Below are 22,882 nucleotides of genomic sequence, written 5' to 3'. Positions count from 1 at the left end.
TTCTGTATAGACGCAACCTTGGTCATTAGAATGTCTGGAATAATCGATCACCTAATAAGGCAATATTTTGATCAGGGGTTGACAGGGAGAATATTGCCTTATTAGGTGATTGATTATTCCAGACATTCTACACTGTCAGAAATAGGGCTACAGTAGGAGTCCGTTTCTGTCCCCCAAGGTACAAGCTACACTAATGTACCCCCTAAGGCTCATTATTGGACCTCAAGGGAACTAGGTGTACCTTTTTAGCGCCAAAAAGGTCCATACATGTTACTAAGCAGTATATAAAGTGTACAAATGAGTACCTTCAAGGGTACTGCTCCAGTGACAAGCCGTTGTACCGCTAAAGGTACATTGCTGTACTTTATTTTCTGAGAGTGTAATGACCAAAGTTGCGTCTATACAGAATGAGAAATAGCCCCAAAGTCAGCATATCACAAGTCTCTTGGCGTACCTGAATGAACCATTTCTCAGCTGTTTACTCGAGATCATGAAATAATTGTTTTGTTTTCTCGAGATCACGGAATAATTGTTTTGTTTTCTCGAGATCTCGAATTAGTTGTGTTGTTTTCTCGAGATCCTGAATTAATTATGTCGTTATCTCGGAATAACAAGGTGAATAAAAAAGGATTATCTGAAGGGCCTCTCTCGGCTTCCGTAGTTAGGTACTGCGATAAGGCACGTGTAAGTATTCTTACATATCTACATTGTTATGCGTTACTACACAGCAAGTGTAGACATTTCACATATTCCTACCTGGTAAGTGTAAGTATTGTTACATATCGATATGGTTACATGCAACATTGTTTCTTACATAGTAAGTGAAGATGCTGCTTATTGTGACATTATAGAGGTTACATTGCTACATACTGTTACACGGTAAGTGTAGAGATTGCTACATATTGTACACATAAGTGTAGTTATTGTTATAAAATATTATATTGTTACATGGTGAACATAGCTATTGTTACATATATACATTGTTATATTGTAGGTGTACGCATTGTTACCTACAATACAGTATATTGTTACATTCTACGTAGAGTAATTGTTGCATTTGTTCAACTTTGTTGCAGGAGGTTATGTTTTCACTTCCGTTTGTTTGTTTGTGTGATCCCACCGTAACTCAAAAAGTAGTGAATGGATTTTGATGACATTTTGAGGGAAGGTGGGCTATGGGTCAAGGAACAATTGATTAGATTTTGATGCAAATCCAAATTTATGGCTTGGTGGTGGTATGCTCTCGACCAAGTGCCCTTCTGGTTATGTTATGTCATTACATTGTAAGTGTAGTTATTCTTACAAATCTACACTATTATATCCTTATATTGTAAGTGTTTTGTTACATAGCTACAGTATACCATTGCTTTCTAAGTGGAGTTGATTTTACATATCTCCATTATGATATATCATTAGATTTCAAGTGTACAGTGTTGTTACATGTCTCCATTATGGTATATTGTTACATTGCAAGTATAGTTATTGTTACATATCTACACTGTCATATCATTAAGTGTAGTTTTATATATATATATATATATATATATATATATATATATATATATATATATATATATATATATATATATATATATGAGTGATTCCACGCTTATGGGTACTGAAATGGGGACATGAACTTATTCACCTAAAACCATTTCTTTTTTTACCATCAGGTCACAAAACATGTAATCTTTAATGAATGATATGTTAAAAGATAACTTTAATTTTCTGAGATGTAATAAAAACATATTTATATGCCAAAGTCAAGCCTATGAGTTCCAAAATGATGTCTGTTACATTACTTCTGTTACGATTGTCCATCTCGCGTCTGTTACAAATTAATTACAATCTAGCTATATACCATGTTAATCTTATTGAAAGAATGTGTATGTTTATTCTACTACACATGTTTATTAATTATATTTGCTAAAACATCACCTTCTGTCCTGGGTTTGAGCCCCGGGGCCGGCGAGGGCCTTTCTGTGTGGAGTTTGCATGTTCTCCCCGTGTCCGCGTGGGTTTCCTCCGGGTGCTCCGGTTTCCCCCACAGTCCAAAGACATGCAGGTTAGGTTAACTGGTGACTCTAAATTGACCGTAGGTGTGAATGTGAGTGTGAATGGTTGTCTGTGTCTATGTGTCAGCCCTGTGATGACCTGGCGACTTGTCCAGGGTGTACCCCGCCTTTCGCCCGTAGTCAGCTGGGATAGGCTCCAGCTTGCCTGCGACCCTGTAGAAGGATAAAGCGGCTAGCGATGATGAGATGAGATGAGAAGTTCATGTCCCCATTTCAGTACCCATAAGCATGGAATCACTCATATATATATATATATATATATATATATATATATATATATACTACCGTTCAAAAGTTTGGGGTCACCCAGACAATTTTGTGTTTTCCATGAAAAGTTACACTTTTATTTACCACCATAAGTTGTAAAATGAATAGAAAATATAGTCAAGACATTTTTCTGGCCATTTTGAGCATTTAATCGACCCCACAAATGTGATGCTCCAGAAACTCAATGTGCTCAAAGGAAGGTCAGTTTTATAGCTTCTCTAAAGAGCTAAACTGTTTTCAGCTGTGCTAACATGATTGTACAAGGGTTTTCTAATCATCCATTAGCCTTCTGAGGCAATGAGCAAACACATTGTACCATTAGAACACTGGAGTGAGAGTTGCTGGAAATGGGCCTCTATACACCTATGGAGATATTGCACCAAAAACCAGACATTTGCAGCTAGAATAGTCATTTACCACATTAGCAATGTATAGAGTGGATTTCTGATTAGTTTAAAGTGATCTTCATTGAGAAGAACAGTGCTTTTCTTTCAAAAATAAGGAAATTTCAAAGTGACCCCAAACTTTTGAACGGTAATGTGTGTATATATATATATATATATATATATATATAATTACATTTTAAAGTGTGTTGTTATATGCCTACATTATGTTATATTGCTATAGTGTAAGTATAATTACTGGTATATATCTACATTGTTATATTGTTATATTGTAAGTGTTGTTAGGTTTTGTTACATATTTTACATGATTGGCCCATGTTTTGTTCCATATGGTTAAATGGTACAGTAAATGTAGATATTGTTAGACTATTAGAGGAATATAAATGATCAAAAATGGTTGTAGTGCTTAAACTGATCTGGGATATATGAACTTTTTGGCTGAACACTTTCCTGCATTGCCATTATACATACTGGAAGCTACAGCAACTCAAATACACCAACTCTGGACTCTGCTTCTGTGTCATTTTATAGGTGTAGCTTTAAATATGCAACAAACCAAGTCAAGGCTGACCTTTGACCTCACAGTCATGGAAGGAGCTGGAGCCCTCTCTCTTTGTGTCTAGGCCACCTCCACAAGGGAAGCAGAGTGTTCTTCCATGGTCGGGCTGGTATGTGCCTCGAGGGCACAGCTGGCACGGTTTAAATCCATCGCTGGAGTAATATCCTGGTGCACACTGACCTTAAATCACAACAGCATAAGAATGATCCTGAGTTTTAGCTTAATTTTTCTAATTAATTAGAAATTTTACAATGACCAGTGTTTGGTTGCACGTTAGACTTTAGCTCATGTCTTATGCTGTATTGTAGAACCAACACGAATAAACTATTCAGCTCAGATCTCACAGGTATCCTTCATGGTTTTCACATTTGGTCCACATAACAGTGGACTTAAAAAGCTGTACACGTGTGAACACTTCATTGAAACTCACGACTAACTCTTAAATTGATTACTTATTTAATATCTAAAAAAAATAATATGTAGGATATGACTGATGTCAGGGGAAAAAAAATTAACACACCTTAACAGACTCCTCAAGCTTTTGACTGCTGATTGGTTGACCATGCATACCTGAGCAGGAAGTGATGTTACGGGCACCCGGAGAGCCATGGCGATCTTCTCCAGGGCAAAGGTCACAGGCCAGCTGACCCTCACGCTCCTGGAAGGTTCCAGGAGGACACTGCACACAGCGCTCCATCTCACCATGATAATAAGAACCAGGCAAACATCTGACTGAGAAAGCAGTCAGAAGGGGGAGACAGTGAGACTATGACATCATCAATTCCGTCACTCGTTTTTATATGCATACGTTTTTCTGTTTTAATGTAAGTCTTCTGAAATGGATTACATACTTTGTCACTGTCTCCCCAGTTTGACTGCTCAGTGCATGTGTGTATATTTTTCACCTCTGACAGCTTTGCTTGCACAGATGCAAAGTGACTTTTGCCCAATGCATCCTGTTTCCTTGAAAACTGTGTATACACACACTGAGTTGCCAGGTTATTAGATATACCTACCTTGTACATATATTGTCCATATGTACAGTGTCGTGCAAAAGTATTCATCCCCCTTGGTGTTTGTCCTCTTTTGTCACATTACAAGCTGGAATTAAAGTGGATTTTTGAGGGTTAGCACCATTTGATTTACACAACATGCCTACTACTTTAAAGGTGCACATTGTTTTTTTTAATTGTGACACAAACAATAATTAAAATGAAAAAACAGAAATCTGGAGTGTGCATAGGTATTCACTCCCTTTTGTATGAAACCCCTAAATAAGAGCTGGCCCAACCAATTCACTTCATAAGTCACATAATTAGTTGATTAAGATCCACCTGTGTGCAATCAAAATGTCACATGATCTGTCACATGATGTCTGTATAAATCAACCTGTTCTGGAAGGACCCTGACTCTGCAACATTACGAAGCAAGCAACATGAAAACCAAGGAACCTCCAAACAGGTCAGAGACAAAGTTGTGGAGAAGTATAGATCAGGGTTGGGTCATAAAAAAAATCCCAAACTTTGAATATCCCACAGAGCACCATTAAATCCATTATAGCAAAATGGAAAGAATATGGCACCACTACAAACCTGACACGAGAAGGCCGCCCACTAAAACTCAGACCGGGGCAAGGAGGGCATTAATCAGAGATGCAACAAAAGCACCAAAGATAACACTGAAGGAGCTGCAAAGATCTACAGCAGAGATGGGAGTATCTGTCCATAGGACCACTTTAAGCCGGACACTCCACAGAGCGGGTGTTTATGGAAGAGTGGCCAGAAAAAAGTCATTGCTTAAAGAAAAAAATAAGAAAACATGTTTGGAGTTTGCCCAACATCATGTGTCAGACTCCCCAAACACATGGAAGAAGATTATCTGGTCAGATGAAACTAACATTGATCTTTTTGGCCATCATGGGAAATGCCATGCGTGATGCAAACCCAACACTTCCCATCACACTGAGAACACCATTCCTACAGTGAAGCATGGTGGTGGCAGCATCATGCTGTGGGGATGTTTTTCAGCTGCAAGGACAGGAAAGCTGGTCAGGACCGAAGGAAAGATGGATGGCACTAAATATAGGGCAATTCTGGAGGAAAACCTGTTTGAGTCGGCCAGAGGTTTGAGACTGGAACGAAGGTTCACGTTCCAGTAGGACAGTGACCCTAAACATACTGCTAAAACTACACTGAAGTGGTTTAAAAGGAAATATTTAAATGTCTTAGAATGGCCTAGTCAAAGCCCAAACCGTAATCCAATTGAGAATCTGTGACATAACTTGAAGATTGTTGCACACCAATGCAACCCATCTAACTTGAAGGACTTGGAACAGTTTTGCCTTGAGGAATGGGCAAAAATCCCAGTGGCTAGATGTGCTAAGCTAATAGAGACATGCCCCAAGAGACTTTCATCTGTAATTGCAGCAAAAGGTAGCTCTACAAAGTATTGACTTTGGAGGGTGAATACCTATGCACACTCCAGATTTCTGTTTTTTCATCTTAATTATTGTTTGTGTTACAATTAAAAAACATATTGCACCTTTAAAGTGGTAGGCATGTTGTGTAAATCAAATGGTGCTAACCCTCCAAAAATCCATTTTAATTCCAGCTCGTAATGTGACAAAGCAGGACAATCACCAAAGGGGATGAATACTTTTGAATATATATATATATATATATATATATATATATATATATATATATATATATATATATATATATATGCCCCTTTGTCCTCTGTATATTATTTGCACCAGTTAAAGTTATTCATAATCCACCTTCAGGTTGATGTGCTTACCACATCGGCCGCTGTCCTTCTCTTTCCCAGGGCCACAGTGTTCCTGTTTGTCGATGGACTGTGTGACCTTCTGAGCGACTTCGTACTCGAGACCAGCCACACGGATCAGGAACCTCTCCTGGTTAATGGACTTCTTCAGTGCCTTGATGGAAGACTTCATCTTCTGCTCCATTTGTTTCCTCACACAGCTCAGGTCACAGCTCCCTGCATGAGCATAACCCGAAAGAGAAAAACTCTGAACCAGCACATGGGACATTTTTTAAAAGATTGTGGTATAGCTGGTGGGCAGCACGGTGGTGTAGTGGTTAGCACTGTCGCCTCACAGCAAGAAGGTTCTGGGTTCAAGCCCAGTGGCCAAAGAGGGCCTTTCTATGTGGAGTTTGCATGTTCTCCCCGTGTCTGCGTGGGTTTCCTCCGGGTGCTCTGGTTTCCCCCACAGTCCAAAGACATGCAGGTTAGGCTAATTGGTGGCTCTAAATTGACCGTAGGTGTGAATGTGAGTGTGAATGGTTGTTTGTCTCTATGTGTTTGCCCTGCGACATGTCCAGGGTGTACCCCGTCTCTCACCCATAGTCACCTGAGATAGGCTCCAGCTTGCCTGCGGTCCTGCACAGGATAAATAGTAATGGATGATATAGCTGGTCCACTTTCAAGAAAAGGGTAAAAAAATAAATTCCTGTCTTGAACAATAGATGTCGCTATTACATAACAGTTAAAACAAGTCAATTCGTGACTGTTTTTTCTTTGTCTCTGCTTCAGAAAGCTTACAGGTGTCCATTAACTTTACCAAGTGTTTGGGTAGACATGGTGGCAGCAAAGAATTGAAAAATAGAGAGCAGTTTCAGACATACTTCATAATGAGCCTTTTCTGAGGAAAGTCCATCCATCCATTATCTGTAACCACTTATCCTGTGCAGGCAAGCTGGAGCCTATCCCAGCTGACTATGGGCGAGACGCAGGGTACACCCTGGGCAAGTTGCCAGGTCATCGCAGGGCTGACACATGGAGACAAACAACCATTCACACTCACATTCACACCTACGGTCAATTTAGAGCCACCAATTAGTCTCTTCAATCAACAGTCTACTCATCAGTCTTTTCTGAGGAAAGCGTATCTGCTTAATTTTCCAAAAACCAGTTGCTGTAATGAATGGCCATGAGAAACAGTTTACAGCACAGCACTCCTGAATTCTCAGTTCTGAGTGGCAGTAGTGTTGCTGTAAAGCAAATAACAGGTTCAGCTTTACCCACCATAACGTTATAGTTTCTGTCGTAACAACTTTCATATTGACTTGTATAGTGAACGTTACAAATAAACAGAGTATAAAAAACATGTAATTGTGGATATTGTGAGGTTTGCTTTTAACATATGTGGAAGGAGTCTCCAGGGTCACTGCTATGCAACTTTGTTTTCAGACATAGGAGAATATTTCATGACACAGGGTTTGGAGGTTGATGGGGGAATGACCATTTGTAGCTGCTATAATTTAAATGATAACAGGAATGAACTTGTTTCATGGATGTTTCACAACATTAAATGTGACTAGAAACAATTAAAAGTATGATATATTATTCCTTAATAAATAAACTAGTTGTTAAAACACGTGAGACATACTGCTATAGGAAAATATTCAATTGGGGTGGTAACAGGGACTCTGCTTCACATCACCATGTTGTTGATTATTTTCCTATTATTCTTACTTAATTGTACATGCTTACCGGTAGTGTCTCCAGGCTTTATCTCTGCCTCTAGTTCCAGCGTGATGCGCGTGACCTCTTTATTAGACGGGTTACGCGTTTGGCGAATTTTGGCCTTCTTGGAGGACTCGCACTTCAGATTGACGAAGGTGACTTGGCAGTTGTTGCAGAGTGACCCACCTACAGTCCACATACTCATGTTACACACTAATACTAAATGGTGGCAACAAACCGAGTAACAATTAATAAACCGCTGTCTATGTAACCCTAGGACTGCATGAAATGGACAACTCAGTATATTGCTTTTGCATTTTACACATTTTGATTATGAAATGTCCTGATTTATGACCTATGCCTTTTCACCTGGCCCAATCTGCTTGCCTCCGTCTTCTGCTCGTGCCCTGAGTTTGGGGTGCAGGTGGCATTTGGCATTCTTGATTCGGAACGAGGCCGTCTGCTTCACTGGAGAAGCCAAAGTCTCTACAGACAAACCAAAGCAGCGTTGGCACAACCAATCACAGTCATCCCCAGCAAACATTCAATCACACTATGTTCAAAGTCTTTAATTTTCTGTAAAGCTGCTTTGCGACAATGTCTGTTGTTAAAAGCGCTATACAGATAAACTGACCTGACATTCATCACTACCAAATATCCGATCATGTTCCTCTAATCCAAACATCCAATCATGTTCATCACATTCAAAATACCCAGTCACATTCATCAATACCAAACAGCCAATCATGCTCATCACTACTAAACATCCAATCACTTTCATCAATACCAAACATCCAATCACATTCATCAGTACCAAATATTCAATTACATTCATCACTACCACACATCCATTCAAGTGGATCACGTCCAAAACTCCAATCACTTTCATCACTCTCAAACATCCAATCACATTAATTGCATGCAAATATCCAATCACATGCAAACACAGTGCATTAAGGGCTATGCATATTGATCTATCTATGTATTGATCCATCCATCCATTCATCTACTTATCAATACATTCATTCATCCATAAATACTCCATTCAACCATTAACTCATTGTTCTTCCATCTATCCATCAATCCTTCCACTCATCCATCTACTCAGGCTCCACACATCCATCCATCAATGAATCTTTCCAACCATATACTCATCTATGTACTCATTCATTGATTCATCAATCCATCCAAACAAGCTCCATTGACCCATCTACTCATCCATCCAGTCATCTACTCAGGTTCTATCCATCCATTAATCAATACAATCAACAGTCTACTCATCCACATGCTCATTAATTTTTTGATCCACCCATCATCTGTCCATTCAGTCAGGTTTCATCCATCCATCTCTCAATTATCCATTCATCTACCCAACGACCCACTATCCACCTATTCATTCATCTATCCATCTGTCTAGTCAAGTTCCAGCCATCTATTAATTTTTTCCACTAGGCTGGATGGATAGACCATCTATCTAATCATCCAATCAGACTCCATCCATCCATCCATCCATCCATCCATCCATCCATCCATATCCAGTCCATCTATCCCTCCCTCCAGCCATCCTATCAGGCTGTGCTGTATTGCTATATTGCTCTTACCTATGCAGCTCTGGCTGGAGTTCAGTCTGCTTTGGCTTTTTCCCCGGACACCACAGCTGACTGTGTAACTGTTGTCAGACTCTACAGCGAGGATAAGTCAGATGTAGTTACACCATATCCTGTTAAACCTACTGTCACAGCATATCAACTCAGTGACTGCAAAACATATGTTGTTTTTTCACACGTACCAGGCTTTCCTAAATTTAAGCATTTTATGTCTTTTTTATTTACACTCTTGTTGACGAAGCCAGTTTGTACCTTTGTAACTTTGTGAAGGTGATCTTTTTTAAACTGTTTGTGTATTATGAGGTAAGAAATGTCTACAGGTAAGAAAAACCTATAGTTGTGACACTGTAGTTGTATACAAGTTACACAAGATAACACTAGCACATCAGAACTTAAGGTAAGTGCTTGCTTACAATAATTTTCAACACAATATAGTTTCCTCATTCCATGCACACAGAAAAAAAAAAATTGAAAAATGTGTTCCTGCTGAATGTACCTGCGAGATAGTGTGCTTTGGATGCACAGGTCAGTGAACAACTCTCCTTTTTGCCTGTCTTGCTGCAAGAGAGTGTTGCTTTTGGCGCCACCAGGCTGGACGGACACTTCACAACCTCTGTGACAACAAATACTTCACTTAAGTCTATTAACAAACAAGAAATCATTTTATAAGCATCCAATTAGGCTTTGGGGAGGTCATGGCCTAATGGTTAGAGAAGCAACTTTGGGACCAAAAGGTCGCTGGTTTGATTCCCTGGAATGGCAGGACTGGCTGAAGGGCCCTTGAGCAAGGCACCTAACCCCCAACTGCTCTGGCAAGAGCAGTGGTGTACCTTGTGTCTGATTAGCCAAAGAAAAGCTGATGATGTGATCATCAGTTCGGGTGGTGCCTGGCTGAAATAAAAAAGCAAAACAACCAAAAAACCGAGGCTATTGTAATTTAGTGAAGTTGAAAGATATTCATCCTTGCCTAAGGGTGAACTTTAGGTAATTCTTCTAATTTTTTTCTTCAAGCATCAATCTAGAAAACTGATTAAACCATGTATTAGTACATTCATTCAGTGCCTTGCAAAAGTATTCATCCCCCTTGGTGTTTGTCTTGTTTTGTTGCATTACAAGCTGGAATTAAAATGGATTTTTGGAGGGTTAGCAGCATTTAATTTACACAACATGCCTACCGCTTTAAAGGTGCACAATGTTTTTTTTTTTTATTGTGACACAAACAATAATTAAGATGAAAAAAAAAGAAATCTAGAGTGTGCATAAGTATTCACCCCCTTTCGTATGAAACCCCTAAATAAGAGCTTGTCCAACAAATTCACTTCATAAGTCACATAATTAGTTGATTAAGATCCACTTGTGTGCAATCAAAGTGTCACATGATCTGTCACACGAAGTCTGTATAAATCAACCTGTTCTGGAAGGACCCTGACTCTGCAGCACCCTGACTCTGCAGCACTACTAAGCAAGCAACATGAAAACCAAGGAGCACTCCAAACAGGTCAGAGACAAAGTTTTGGAGACGTATGGCTCAGGGTTGGGTCATAAAAAATATCCCAAACTTTGCATATCCCAGGGAGCACCATTAAATCCATTATAGCAAAATGGAAAGAATATGGCACCACTACAAACCTGACAAGAGAAGACTGCCCACCAAAACTCACAGACTGGGCAAGGAGGGCATTAATCAGAGATGCAACAAAGGCAACAAAGATAACACTGAAGGAGTTGCAAAGATCCACAGTGGAGATGGGAGTATCTGTCCATAGGACCACTTTAATCCATACACTCCACAGAGTGGGGCTTTCTGGAAGAGTGGCCAGAAAAAAGTCATTGCTTAAAAAAAATCATGTTTGGAGTTTGCCCAACAGCATGTGGCAGATTCCCCAAACACATGGAAGAAGATTCTCTGGTCAAATGAGGCAAAAATTGAACTTTTTGACATCATGGGAAATGCCAAGTGTGGCGCAAACTCAACACCCTGAGAACACCATCCCTACAATGAAGCATGGTGGTGGAAGCATCATGCTGTGGGGATGTTTTTCAGCTGCAGGGACAGGAAAGCTGGTCAGGACTGAAGGAAAGATGGATGGCACTAAATACAGGGCAATTCTGGAGGAAAACCTGTTTGAGTCAACCAGAGGTTTGAGACTAGGACGAAGGTTCACAGTCTAGCAGGACAATGACCCTAAACATACTGCTAAAGCTAAACTGGAGTGGTTTAAAGTGAAATCTTTAAATGTCTTGGAATGACCTAGTCAAAGCCCAGACCTCAATCCAATTGAGAATCTGTGGCATAACTTGAAGATTGTTGCACACTAACGCAACCCGTCTAACTTGAAAGAGTTAGAGCAGTTTTGCCTTGAGGAATGGTAAAAAATTCCAGTGGCTAGATGTGCTAAACTAATAGAGACATACCCCAAGAGACTTGCAGCTGTAATTGTAGCAAAAGGTGGCTCTATAAAGTATTGACTTTTTTATTTATTTATTTTTTTTTTGGGGGGGATGTGTGGAATACTTATGCACACTCCAGATTTCTGTTTTTTCATCTTAATTATTGTTTGTGTCACAATAAAAAAACAATGTGCGCCTTTAAAGCGGTAAGCATGTTGTGTAAATCAAATGGTGCTAACCCTCCAAAATTCCATTTTAATTCCAGCTTGTAATGCAACAAAACAGGACAAACACCAAGGGGGATGAATACTTTTGCAAAGCACTATATAATGTTGGAAGGTTGGTCATTTCTAGTGGTGGCTAGGAGATTCTCCAGAGCTGTTCATCTACTCAAACCAGAGTTGTTTATATGGAAGGGCACACATACAGAGGTAAAACCCAACATCACACTCTTCAACTAGACTTCAAACAATCAAATTGGTGCTTTTGAAATAAAGTGCTGCCAGTTTGTAGTTACGTGTTTGTCCAGCAAACCAGTTACTGTAGTTACAGTATCCAGCAAAACATTGAAATCTTCTCTGTGTATTTGGTGTAATGTGCATATTGCCCAGTAGGTGTGAGTGTTGTTGTACACCTACCTATACAGTCCTTCTTGTTCCAGTGCAGTTTGTATCCAGGTGGGCAGGTACATTCATAGCTGCCTAATGTGTTCACACAGCCATACTTACAGCCGCCACGGTTTATACTGCACTCATCGATGTCTGAAAAAACAAACAAAGGACACCTCATGACACTCTGATATTGTGTATTGATGCTCTGTGCAGTTTGATTTGGGAAGCTCCATTATGTACGACTGTGGAGCTCTGAACATTCTTAAAAGAGGAAAGAAGATGGGCAGTAAAGTTCTTTGTAGTGAATGAGTCAGAAAACTCATAGGAAAAACGTTATATTTGTACTGAACTGTTCCTTCTGTGCCTGGATTTGTGCCCTCAAGCAGAAGGTTGTGAGTTGCAGTGGTTAAAGTTCCAGTGGTGCCGAACAGACTGACCCCTGCTTACTTTCATATGTGAGAAGGGCAGTAATTGCATGCAAAGAGAGAGAGAGAGAGAGAGAGAGAGAGAGAGAACCCCAAGAACTTTGTACCAATTAAATGGCAAATATATTCTGGAGTTTTCCTAAAACACACAAACAGCATGCAAGTGAACAATTCAATATTTCCGCATCAGGACTCACACTCCTTGTAAACATTAAAACTCCTGCTGATCTGAAACACATTTTAGAGCAGGAACAATGCTAAACCATGTAGTATCAACCAAACCAACCATCTGCAAGTTTATAAAGATTCGAACAGGTTGTGTAAAGCCCACGGCTGTCAGGAAACAAAACTATTGTCTACTTTTGTTCCGTACCAGTTTGAGACAAGTTCTGAACTTATATGTTGAAGCTGTTTCCAAATTCTCCGTTTCTAAATCCAGCTGTGAACTTTGATTCAACATTAATCATAATTTCAAAGATAAGTTCACCTTTTATTCTAGAGAATACAGATGATGGGAAGGAGGATGAGCAATAAGAGATTTGAAAGATGTGCAGAAGATGTCTTTGCCAAGCATTAATGGAACACTTACTGGAACTTCTCAGAACATAAATAAGATGAATATTGTGACCTTAAAATCTAATGTGGATCACAAACATTCATATCAAGACAGCCCATGACTGACTTTAAATAGACCAATGAGAACATCATCTTATGAGCCAATAATGGGTGTCTTTAGACATCTCTGGACAACTCTGTCCAGTATGTTTCTGCCTTTCATGGACCTCTTTGTCAGCCTGTAACTGACAAAGGCAGATCTTCATAGATCTTACATGTCTTCTGAGAAGAGGAATATTTAAGCTAAGCTTTAAAGTACACTCTTAGAGAAAAGGCTTCTTCAATGGTTCTTTGAAGGTGATAATTAAAGGTTCTCCCACTAGGGTTCTACTTGGTACCGCTTTCTGATAAGGACAAGTTCAGGCAACTGACAAATGAAGAATCCTTCAGTTTCATGTAAATTAATCAAATAAACATCTGAGAAAAAGATATGGTGTGAGAGTTGGCATCAGCGGCCCAAGCATAATTTGACAGCGTCAGTAATTGTTTTTCCACCTTGATTTGATTGGACTTTTGCAGAACCCAGGCCAAAGGTTTGTGTGCTTTCACTGGCTTGCATTTGCTCATCTATGCCTCTAAGCACGTTTTTCCCCCAAAAAAGGAAAAAGCAAAACCACAATCACTCTCTAAAACACAGCAAACCAGATGGGAGCTGAATAAAAAACAAAGAGAGAAAGAGACGGAGAGAGCTGAGTTTGACTAAGTGGTTTTGAAGTAGAGGCAGACCAAGAAGAAGACATAAAACGTCTTTAGGCATATCAAAGGCTTTGCTCTTAGTTAAAGCCAGAGAGGAACAGAATAGCAATGAATCTGAATTTCGTTAATGAATAAAGCTCTCGCTTGCTAGGCTGGTCTGGTTTCCCTTTTCTTTGGGCCATTTTTCCCCCGTCTCTCTCTCACCCCACATTCAAGCCGTCTCCAGACTAGAACCTTTGACTTTGCGTTTCCTCTTTTGGCCGTCTGCATTCAAGGCGCTCATTAATCTCAGTGAACAGAGAAGCAGAAAAGAGGGAAGAAGGAGAAAAAGAAAAAATGCTTGTTTGATTGACACCTTCATTGACCTTTTGTGTCAACAATTGTTCATGCCCCTGAGACCCCCGGAACATGGCTCTTAGGCTGAACTTATTCATGCAGACAGGGGACGGGGTGTTTGCGGGGATCATTTATTCTTTTCCTTTACTTAGATAACATTAATTACCTTACAGAGACACTGAGCCAGACACAGATTGAGTAGCTAAATGATGTAATATTGTGACAATGTATTGTATTGTTGCAGATTTACTGTGTCTGGGTTATCTAAATTAAATAAATATTCTTAACCTCTTCCTCCTTTTTGCTTGCTGTGTTATGCATTAAGAAAAAAAATGTTGCTTATAGAAAACATAGGACACAGGAATCCAATTCAAACAATGAAATGTAAATGTAAATTTACTTGAGGATCAGGCAACTAGGGCCAACATTTAAGATACAATTATGTTCTATTTATGTTTGGCCATTTGCTAGAATGAAGATAGAAGAAATGATCTGGTTCTGTTTACATTCATAATGCAAGTGTTTTTTTTCAATCCTTTCCCATCCCATCCTACCCTATCTGTTCCAATCTCATGCAATCCCATTCAATCCTATCCTATCTTATGCTATCTTATCCTGCCCTGTCCCATCCCATCCATCCTACTCATTCCATCCCAATCTAATCCAATCCATTAAATTTATCCAATTCCAACTCAATCCAAGCAAAGAGCCAAGCTTTTATGGGTTAATGGCTTGGCTTTCTGACAGTCTCAGAATTTGAACTGACAACATTTCAGTAATGATTGCACTGCGGCAGTGGTGGCTCAGTGGTTGGTGTAGTATTGAATCAGTGGTTAAGGTTTTGGCTACTGATCATAAGGTTAAGATTTCAAAACCCCAGCAATGCCAAGCTGCCACTCTTTGGCTCTTGAGCAATACTCTCTTCTCCAGGTTCTCCATTTTATGCCTGACCCTGCATCCTGAGCCCAGCTTACTACCAAGCTAAGATATGCAACAAAACCCCACACTGTACTGTACTTGCATATGGACTTGCAAAAGATGTATTTGCCTAGGATTAATGGAACCCTGACTGGAACTCTTCAGAACATAAATAAGATGAATACTGTAACCTTAAAACCTAATGTCCAGATCAAGACAGACCAGAACTGACTTTAAATGGACCAATAAGAATATAATTTTATGGGCCAGTAATGGACGTCCTTAAACAACTCTTCTCCAGTACACATCTGCTGTTCATGGACCACTTTGTCAGCCTGTAGTTATAATTACGGAATTTACACGTCATCTTCTTCTTGTATGTCAACCATAATTGACTGCTTACTCTAGGTTTGTTAGTTAGCTCAGGAGAGCCACCCAGGGTGGACATTGAGGACATAGTGCAGTTCCCACCTAACCAGTTCCCAATTGTTTCAAAACAATCGGCCACAAGATCGACCTTCAAGAAGCAAGAACACAGAGGGGCTAAGATGTGACTCTCATTTGGTTACATAACAACAACGACAGCAACAACACTCGGTGTTTACCTGCATTTAGATTAATACATTTAACTTGTATTGTGTATTTAAGTTACCGGTATAAGATTATTTAATTTGCTTCAGAATGTGATTGTCTCAGTTCATCTGATTATTTCATTAGCCTTTTACGTTTTATCAGTGAAAATGCATGCATGTATATGTACGTTGCATAAGTTATAATGCCTATCCTGTTTTAATGAGAGTCACATGAGACTGTTAGTTCAATTCCATCCAATTCTCTAGATGGCTTTGTTCTCTGGCTTTATTTTGTAAGGTGGGGGCCTCCCTAGCCGACGTGTTACTATCAGATTCACTTTCCGATGGTTCGAACTGATACGGTTTTATGTGTATAGCAGTAGCATGTACACACACTCCAATTTCAGGACTATCACAGTCAGATGTATTACTATCTGAGGAATCCGAAGAATCTCTAATAAATCCGAACAAAGAGGCCATTGCAACCACTCTCGCCTGCCAAGTCTGGCTTTGGTCTATAGCTGTCAAAGGCCTCGGCCTTAAAACCAGTTACTGCTGTGACGTCACGCACTCAGGGCTGGCTGGCTCAGCGGGGCAGCTTGAATGCCAACTTTGTGGTCGAGTTTAACTCTCAAAAATATATATTTTTTATTCCAATTTATGCAGCATACAAGAGTTAAGGACAGAGATACTATCCACTCAGAAATCTCATCTCATTATCTCTAGCCGCTTTATCCTGTTCTACAGGGTCGCAGGCAAGCTGGAGCCTATCCCAGCTGACTACGGGCGAGAGGCGGGGTACACCCTGGACAAGTCGCCAGGTCATCACAGGGCTGACACATAGACACAGACAACCATTCACACTCACATTCACACCTATGGTCAATTTAGAGTCACCAGTTAACCTAACCTGCATGTCTTTGGACTGTGGGGGAAACCAGAGCACCCGGAGGAAACCCACGCGGACACGGGGAGAACATGCAAACTCCGCACAGAAAGGCCCTCGCCGGCCACGAGGCTCGAACCCAGACCTTCTTGCTGTGAGGCGACAGCACTAACTACTACACCACCGTGCCGCCCCCACTCAGAAATATATTTAAAAATAAAGGTTCTGCATATCTCCTTTAAGTTAAGCCTTAAAGAAAAGGCTTCTTTAAGGCTTCATTGGTCAATTAAGGGTTCTTAGTCTCCTAAAAGGGTTCTACTTGGAACCTCTTTCTGATAAGGACAAGTCTCTAATACAGGACCTTAACTACCCCATGTCGATGAGACTTTCAGACTTTCTTTGGCTTCAGCAGAACACAATCAACAAATCAGCTGCTTGTTTTAACCATTGAGATAAGTTGCAGCTCTCTCTGTTCTTTCTACAAACATCCGGAACTAGCTTTTGGTTATTAGGTGCAAACCTGCAGAAGCCTGAAATGTGAACTCTGCCAGATATGTGCGATATCTGCATCCCTTTCACAGCAGCTTGAACAGCTTCCTATAGGAAAGCAGAACCCATTCCTCTAGCTTTCCATAATGCTGCCTCTTATCTAAAGGCTTGTTGAGTGTGGACAGAACAGCAGAAAGCCTCATTAATCATGCCATGGTCTCTTAACATCTTAACAATGCCTGGGCAGCCCTGTCTCCATACCAGGCCACCTCCCTGACTTCCTGTACCCACTCTGTAACTGATTCAAATGCAATTAGAGACTGGCACCATCAAAATAGTCTTAATTCACCCGTAAATACGTGTTTATATCATGACACATCCATCAACACCTCGCCTCCCTTCGTATGGACTGCAGGAACACATTCCTCCTCCCAAAAATTACATCACCCAGTAAGACTTCTGGTTACTTCAGGTTACTTCTGAATGGAACAGGGTGATTTCAGAATTTCTATGTCTTACAAATGTATTCATCCCCCTTTGTGTTTGTCCTGTTTTGTTACATTACAAGCTGGAATTAAAATGGATTTTTGGGGGGCTAGCACTATTTGATTTACACAACATGCCTATAGCTTTAAAGGTGCAAATTATTTGTTTTTTTTATTGTGACACAAACAATTATTAAGATGAAAAAACAGAAATCTGGAGTGTGCATAGGTATTCATTCCCAAAAGTCAATAATTTGTAGAACCACTTTTTGCTGCAATTACAGCTGCAAGTCTCTTGGGGTATATCTCTATTAGCTTAGCACATCTAGCCACTGGGATTTTTGCCCATTCCTCAAGGCAAAACAGCTCCAAATCCTTCAAGTAAGATGGGTTGCATTGGTGTGCAGCAATCTTCAAGTTATGTCACAGATTCTCAATTGTATGGAAGTCTGGGCTTTGACTAGGCCATTCTAAGACATTTAAATGTTTTCCTTTATACCACTCCAGTGTAGTTTTAGCAGTATGTTTAGAGTCATTGTCCTACTGGAACGTGAACCTTTGTCCCAGTCTCAAACCTCTGGCCGACTCAAACAGGTTTTCCTCCAGAATTGCCCTGTATTTAGTGCCATCCATCTTTCCTTCAGTCCTGACCAGCTTTCCTGTCCCTGTTGCTGAAAAACATCCCCACAGCATGATGCTGCCACCACCATGCTTCACTGTAGGAATGGTGTTCTCAGAGTGATGGGAAGTGTTGGGTTTGCGTCACACATGACATTTCCCATGATGGCCAAAAATGTTCAATTTTAGTCTCATCTGACCACAGAATCTTCTTCCATGTGTTTGGGGAGTCTGCCACATGCTGTTGGGCAAACTCCAAACGTGTTTTCTTATTTTTTTCCTTAAGCAATGGCTTTTTTCTGGCCACTCTTCCATAAAGCCCTGCTCTGTGGAGTGTACAGCTTAAAGTGGTCCTATGGACAGATGCTCCCATCTCCACTGTAGATCTTTGCAGCTCCTTCAGTGTTATCTTTGGTGTCTTTGTTGCATCTCTGATTAATGCCCTCCTTGCTCGGTCTGTGAGTTTTGGTGGGCGGCCTTCTCTTGTCAGGTTTGTAGTGGTGCCATATTCTTTCCATTTTGCTATAATGGATTTAATGGTGCTCCCTGGGATATTTAAAGTTTGGGATTTTTTTTTTCATAACACAACCATGATCTATACTTCTCCACAACTTTGTTCTCCACAACGCTGACCTGTTTGGAGTGCTCCTTGGTTTTTGTGTTGCAGAGTCAGGGTCCTTCCAGAACAGGTTGATTTATACAGACATCATGTGACAGATCACGTGACACTTTGATTGCACAGAGGTGGATCTTAACAAATTATGTGTCTTAGGAAATGAATTGGTTGGATCTTAATTATTGTTTGTGTCACAATAAAAAAAAAATTGCACCTTTACAGTGGTAGACATGTTGTATAAATCAGATGGTGCCCAAATGTCTTCAGTGTATAGCAAGACCAAAATAATTGGCCTTTCAGTTTCAATACTTTCAGAGGAACTGTATATGATTTTGGCCTCAATCCAGCCCACTGTCCTCTCACAAAATAGGCAAAAGGAGATTACAAACAAAGCAACTTCACCATACTATTCACCTAGCAGTTTATGTTTTGCAACAGCTGCTTTTAATCTTTATGGCGACATATTGTGATGTACATATATTGCTTGCTGAAGGGGTCCAATAAATTATGGCTCACATTTAAAGTGGAATTTGTGCTAATAAGATAATCCTGTGGTGTTGTTTGCATACCCAATGCTCGACAAACCTCATGTCCGATTGTCCCAGACAACTAAAATCTGTGCAAGGACAAGTAAAACTTTAATGGTAATCATTTGATCGGACAACAAAAGTTAGTGCGGGCAACCTAAGCAACAGGCACACAGGCACTAAGAGAGCAGGGAGCCAGTCTAAAGTAGCTCGTCTCATTTCACAGGAAATGCATTAAAAAGTTTTATTCATTAACACGACAATATATAAAAGTACAAAAATATTTTGAGGAAATCATTCAGATTTCTTTGTTTTTGGTTATAATTCATCGAAGTATGTGTGTGTTCAAGTGTACTGGAAAAGCTCGGCTCAGAGGGGTCCACGTAATGATGTAATTATACCAACTGGCTCAGGGCGACAAGGGTCACGGACATCATGTGCCAGCAGAGCGGTTGAAGTGGGCAGGTGTCAAACTTGGAACTTTTATATCACAATTGGAGTTAATAATACACAATATCACTGAATAATATTCCTTACCTCTAACCAGTGTGTGTGTATATATATAACGGTTTTTAAATTGTTTTTGATAGTTTCATATTTCGTAATGCTATTTTTATTTTCTGAATATTTATAAACTGTGGCAGTGGGGGCGTGGTCAAGCGTCAGTCTGTGACCGGAGGGTGGAGTCAGGGAAGGTAAGTGGCAGAATCACTGCACCTGATGTCAGTTAACCTGTGTTTGTGTGTCTTCCCCAGTGACTGCGCCCTATATAACGAGAGAGAGAGCAGAGGAAGGAGCTCTCTCCCCAACCAGACGACTGATGTGTGTGTGCGTGTCTGTGTGACTGGGAGATTGGAAAAGCTGACAATAAAGAGCTTTTTGAAACTTAGTTCTGGCCTGCCGTACTTCTGTGCTCCACCCACCCGCTCAAAGTCCTACAGTGGTGCCGAAACCCGGGCAGGAGCACAGAGGAGAACAGACCCATGGAGTCCTCCCCCTTCGCAGACCTGATCCACGCCCTCGTCACAGCCCAACAGAGCCAGCACCAGGCGCTGGTCGCCCTCTGAAAGGAGCAAGCGCAAAGGTTCGAGGCCCTGGTGATGGTGCAACAGGAAGATTGTCAGGCATTCCGGCACCTCCTCGCGTTGGCGGGGTCCACCACCTCCACCGCCGCGGGCCCTCCCCACCTCACCCTAATGAAGATGGGCCCGCACGACGACCCTGAGGCCTTCTTAGCACTCTTCGAGCAAGCAGCAGAGGCCTGGGGCTGGCCGGTGGATCAGCGCGTGGCGCGCCTCCTCCCCCTGATAACGGGCGAGGCGCAGCTGGCCGCGCTACAGCTCCCTGCCGACAGCCGGCTGGTCTACGCAGACCTGCGCTGGGCCATCCTCCAGCGTGTGGGGCGCACCCCTGAACAACAACGCCAGCGCTTCCGCGCTCTACGCCTAGAGGAGGTCGGCCGGCCATTCGCGTTTGGCCAGCAACTCTGGGACACCTGCCGGCGGTGGCTGAGGGCTGACAACCGCGATGCCGAGGGAATCGTCGATCTGGTGGTACTGGAACAGTTCGTCGCCCGACTTCCCGAAGGGACCGTGGAGTGGGTCCAGTGCCATTGCCCGGCTTCGCTGGATCAGGCCATCGAGTTGGCGGAGGATCATTTGGTGGTTGTTCTAACGGCAGGATCGCAGATCTCCTCTTCTCCTCTCTCTCTCTCTCCCTCCCCTTCTGTGTCTCGTCCTCGCCCCGTTCCCCCACCACGGAGGCGGGGGCCGGCTCCACCCCAGCCGGCCTGCCACACCCGTGGTGCCCTCCCATTTCCTGCTTCCGTGTCTGTCTCCCCCCCCCTCAGGTGAGTGAGCCCCAGAGCGCCGGTGCAGAGAGAGAGCCTGGGCCGGTTTGCTGGAGCTGTGGGGAGCCGGGGCACCTCCAGCATCAGTGCTCGGCAATGGAGGTGGGCGCGGTGGTCCGGATCCCTGATGCGCCGGGAATTGCCCTTGATCGGGCCGGAGTGTATCACATACCGGTGAGTGTCCAAGGGGATACATATCAGGCTTTGGTGGACTCCGGCTGTAATCAGACCTCAATCCACCAAAGCCTGGTGCAAGACGAGGCATTGGGAAGAGCACAATTGGTGAAGGTATTGTGTGTGCACAGGGATGTTCACAACTACCCTTTAGTGTCGGTCCACATTCTATTTCGAGGGGAGAAATTTAGAGTAAAGGTGGTGGTTAATCCTCGCCTTACCCACTCGATAATTTTGGGGACTGATTGGCCGGGATTTTGGGAGTTAATGATTCATTTAGTGAAGAGCGGGTCCTGTCGTAGTTCAGCAGGGGGAGGTCCCGGTGTGGCATTGGCAGGAGCAGCTGTCACAGAGCCGTCTACGTCATCTCCGCGTCAGAGTGAGGAGCAGCAGGCTCTTCCTCCCTCTCTCGGGGAATCCCTCGCGGATTTTCCATTACAGCAGTTGCAAGACGAGACTCTGCGGCATGCGTTTGACCAAGTGAGAGTAATCGATGGTCAAACGCTCCAGCCAAACACCACCCCGTCCTTCCCCTATTTCTCCATTATGAAGGATAGATTATACCGAGTGACGCAGGACACTCAGACTAAGGTGCCGATCACACAACTTTTGATCCCAAAGAGCCGCTGGTAATTGATAATCCCATGGCTGGACACTTGGGGCAGGATAAGACACTAGCCCGAATAATGGCCCGGTTCTATTGGCGAGGGATTCGCGGCAATGTCCGTAGGTGGTGTACGGCATGCCGCGAATGCCAGTTAGTAAATCCAGCGGCCATTCCAAAAGCGCCTTTGCACCCTCTACCATTGAATCGAGACCCTGTTCAAAAGAATTGGAATGGATCTCGTTGGGCCATTAGATCGGTCAACACGAGGGTAACGCTTTATTTTAGTTCTGGTGGACTATGCAACGCGATACCCGGAAGCAGTGCCTCTTCGCAATATCTCAGCACGTAGTATTGTGGAAGCACTCTTCCACGTCATCTCCCGAGTCGGAATCCCCAAAGAGATTCTGACTGATCAAGGCACTTCGTTTATGTCATGCACACTGTGCAAACTGTATGGGTTACTGGGAATTAAGCCGATCCGCACCAGTGTTTATCACCCACAAACGGACGGTTTAGTCAAACAGTTCAATCGCACCCTCAAGAATATAATTAAAAAGTTTGTACACGAGGACGCACGCAATTGGGATAAATGGCTCGAACCCCTGTTATTCGCAGTGCGAGAGGTCCCACAAGCCTCCACGGGGTTCTCCCCGTTCTAATTATT

General features: G+C 42.0%; 1 protein-coding gene across 3 annotated transcripts in view; it reads right to left on the bottom strand.

Moving 5' to 3' along the window:
• The window catches only part of scube3 (signal peptide, CUB domain, EGF-like 3), a 233,417-nt gene that overhangs the window by 11,922 nt on the left and 198,613 nt on the right, over positions 1–22,882 (bottom strand). For 2 of the 3 annotated variants that reach the window (XM_060937716.1, XM_060937717.1), the window contains 8 exons: positions 12,433–12,555; positions 9,900–10,016; positions 9,398–9,478; positions 8,166–8,282; positions 7,824–7,982; positions 6,105–6,308; positions 3,876–4,037; positions 3,318–3,485 (listed from right to left, as the gene is read on the bottom strand). In XM_060937716.1, the coding sequence (XP_060793699.1) occupies positions 3,318–3,485; positions 3,876–4,037; positions 6,105–6,308; positions 7,824–7,982; positions 8,166–8,282; positions 9,398–9,478; positions 9,900–10,016; positions 12,433–12,555 (1,131 nt within the window). The remainder of the gene's footprint in view (positions 1–3,317; positions 3,486–3,875; positions 4,038–6,104; positions 6,309–7,823; positions 7,983–8,165; positions 8,283–9,397; positions 9,479–9,899; positions 10,017–12,432; positions 12,556–22,882) is intronic. The other variant, XM_060937718.1, reaches the window with a different exon arrangement.

Source organism: Neoarius graeffei, chromosome 13 (genome assembly GCF_027579695.1).
Source record: "Neoarius graeffei isolate fNeoGra1 chromosome 13, fNeoGra1.pri, whole genome shotgun sequence".
Taxonomy (NCBI): domain Eukaryota; kingdom Metazoa; phylum Chordata; class Actinopteri; order Siluriformes; family Ariidae; genus Neoarius; species Neoarius graeffei.
This window is presented reverse-complemented; position numbering and strand designations above follow the sequence as displayed.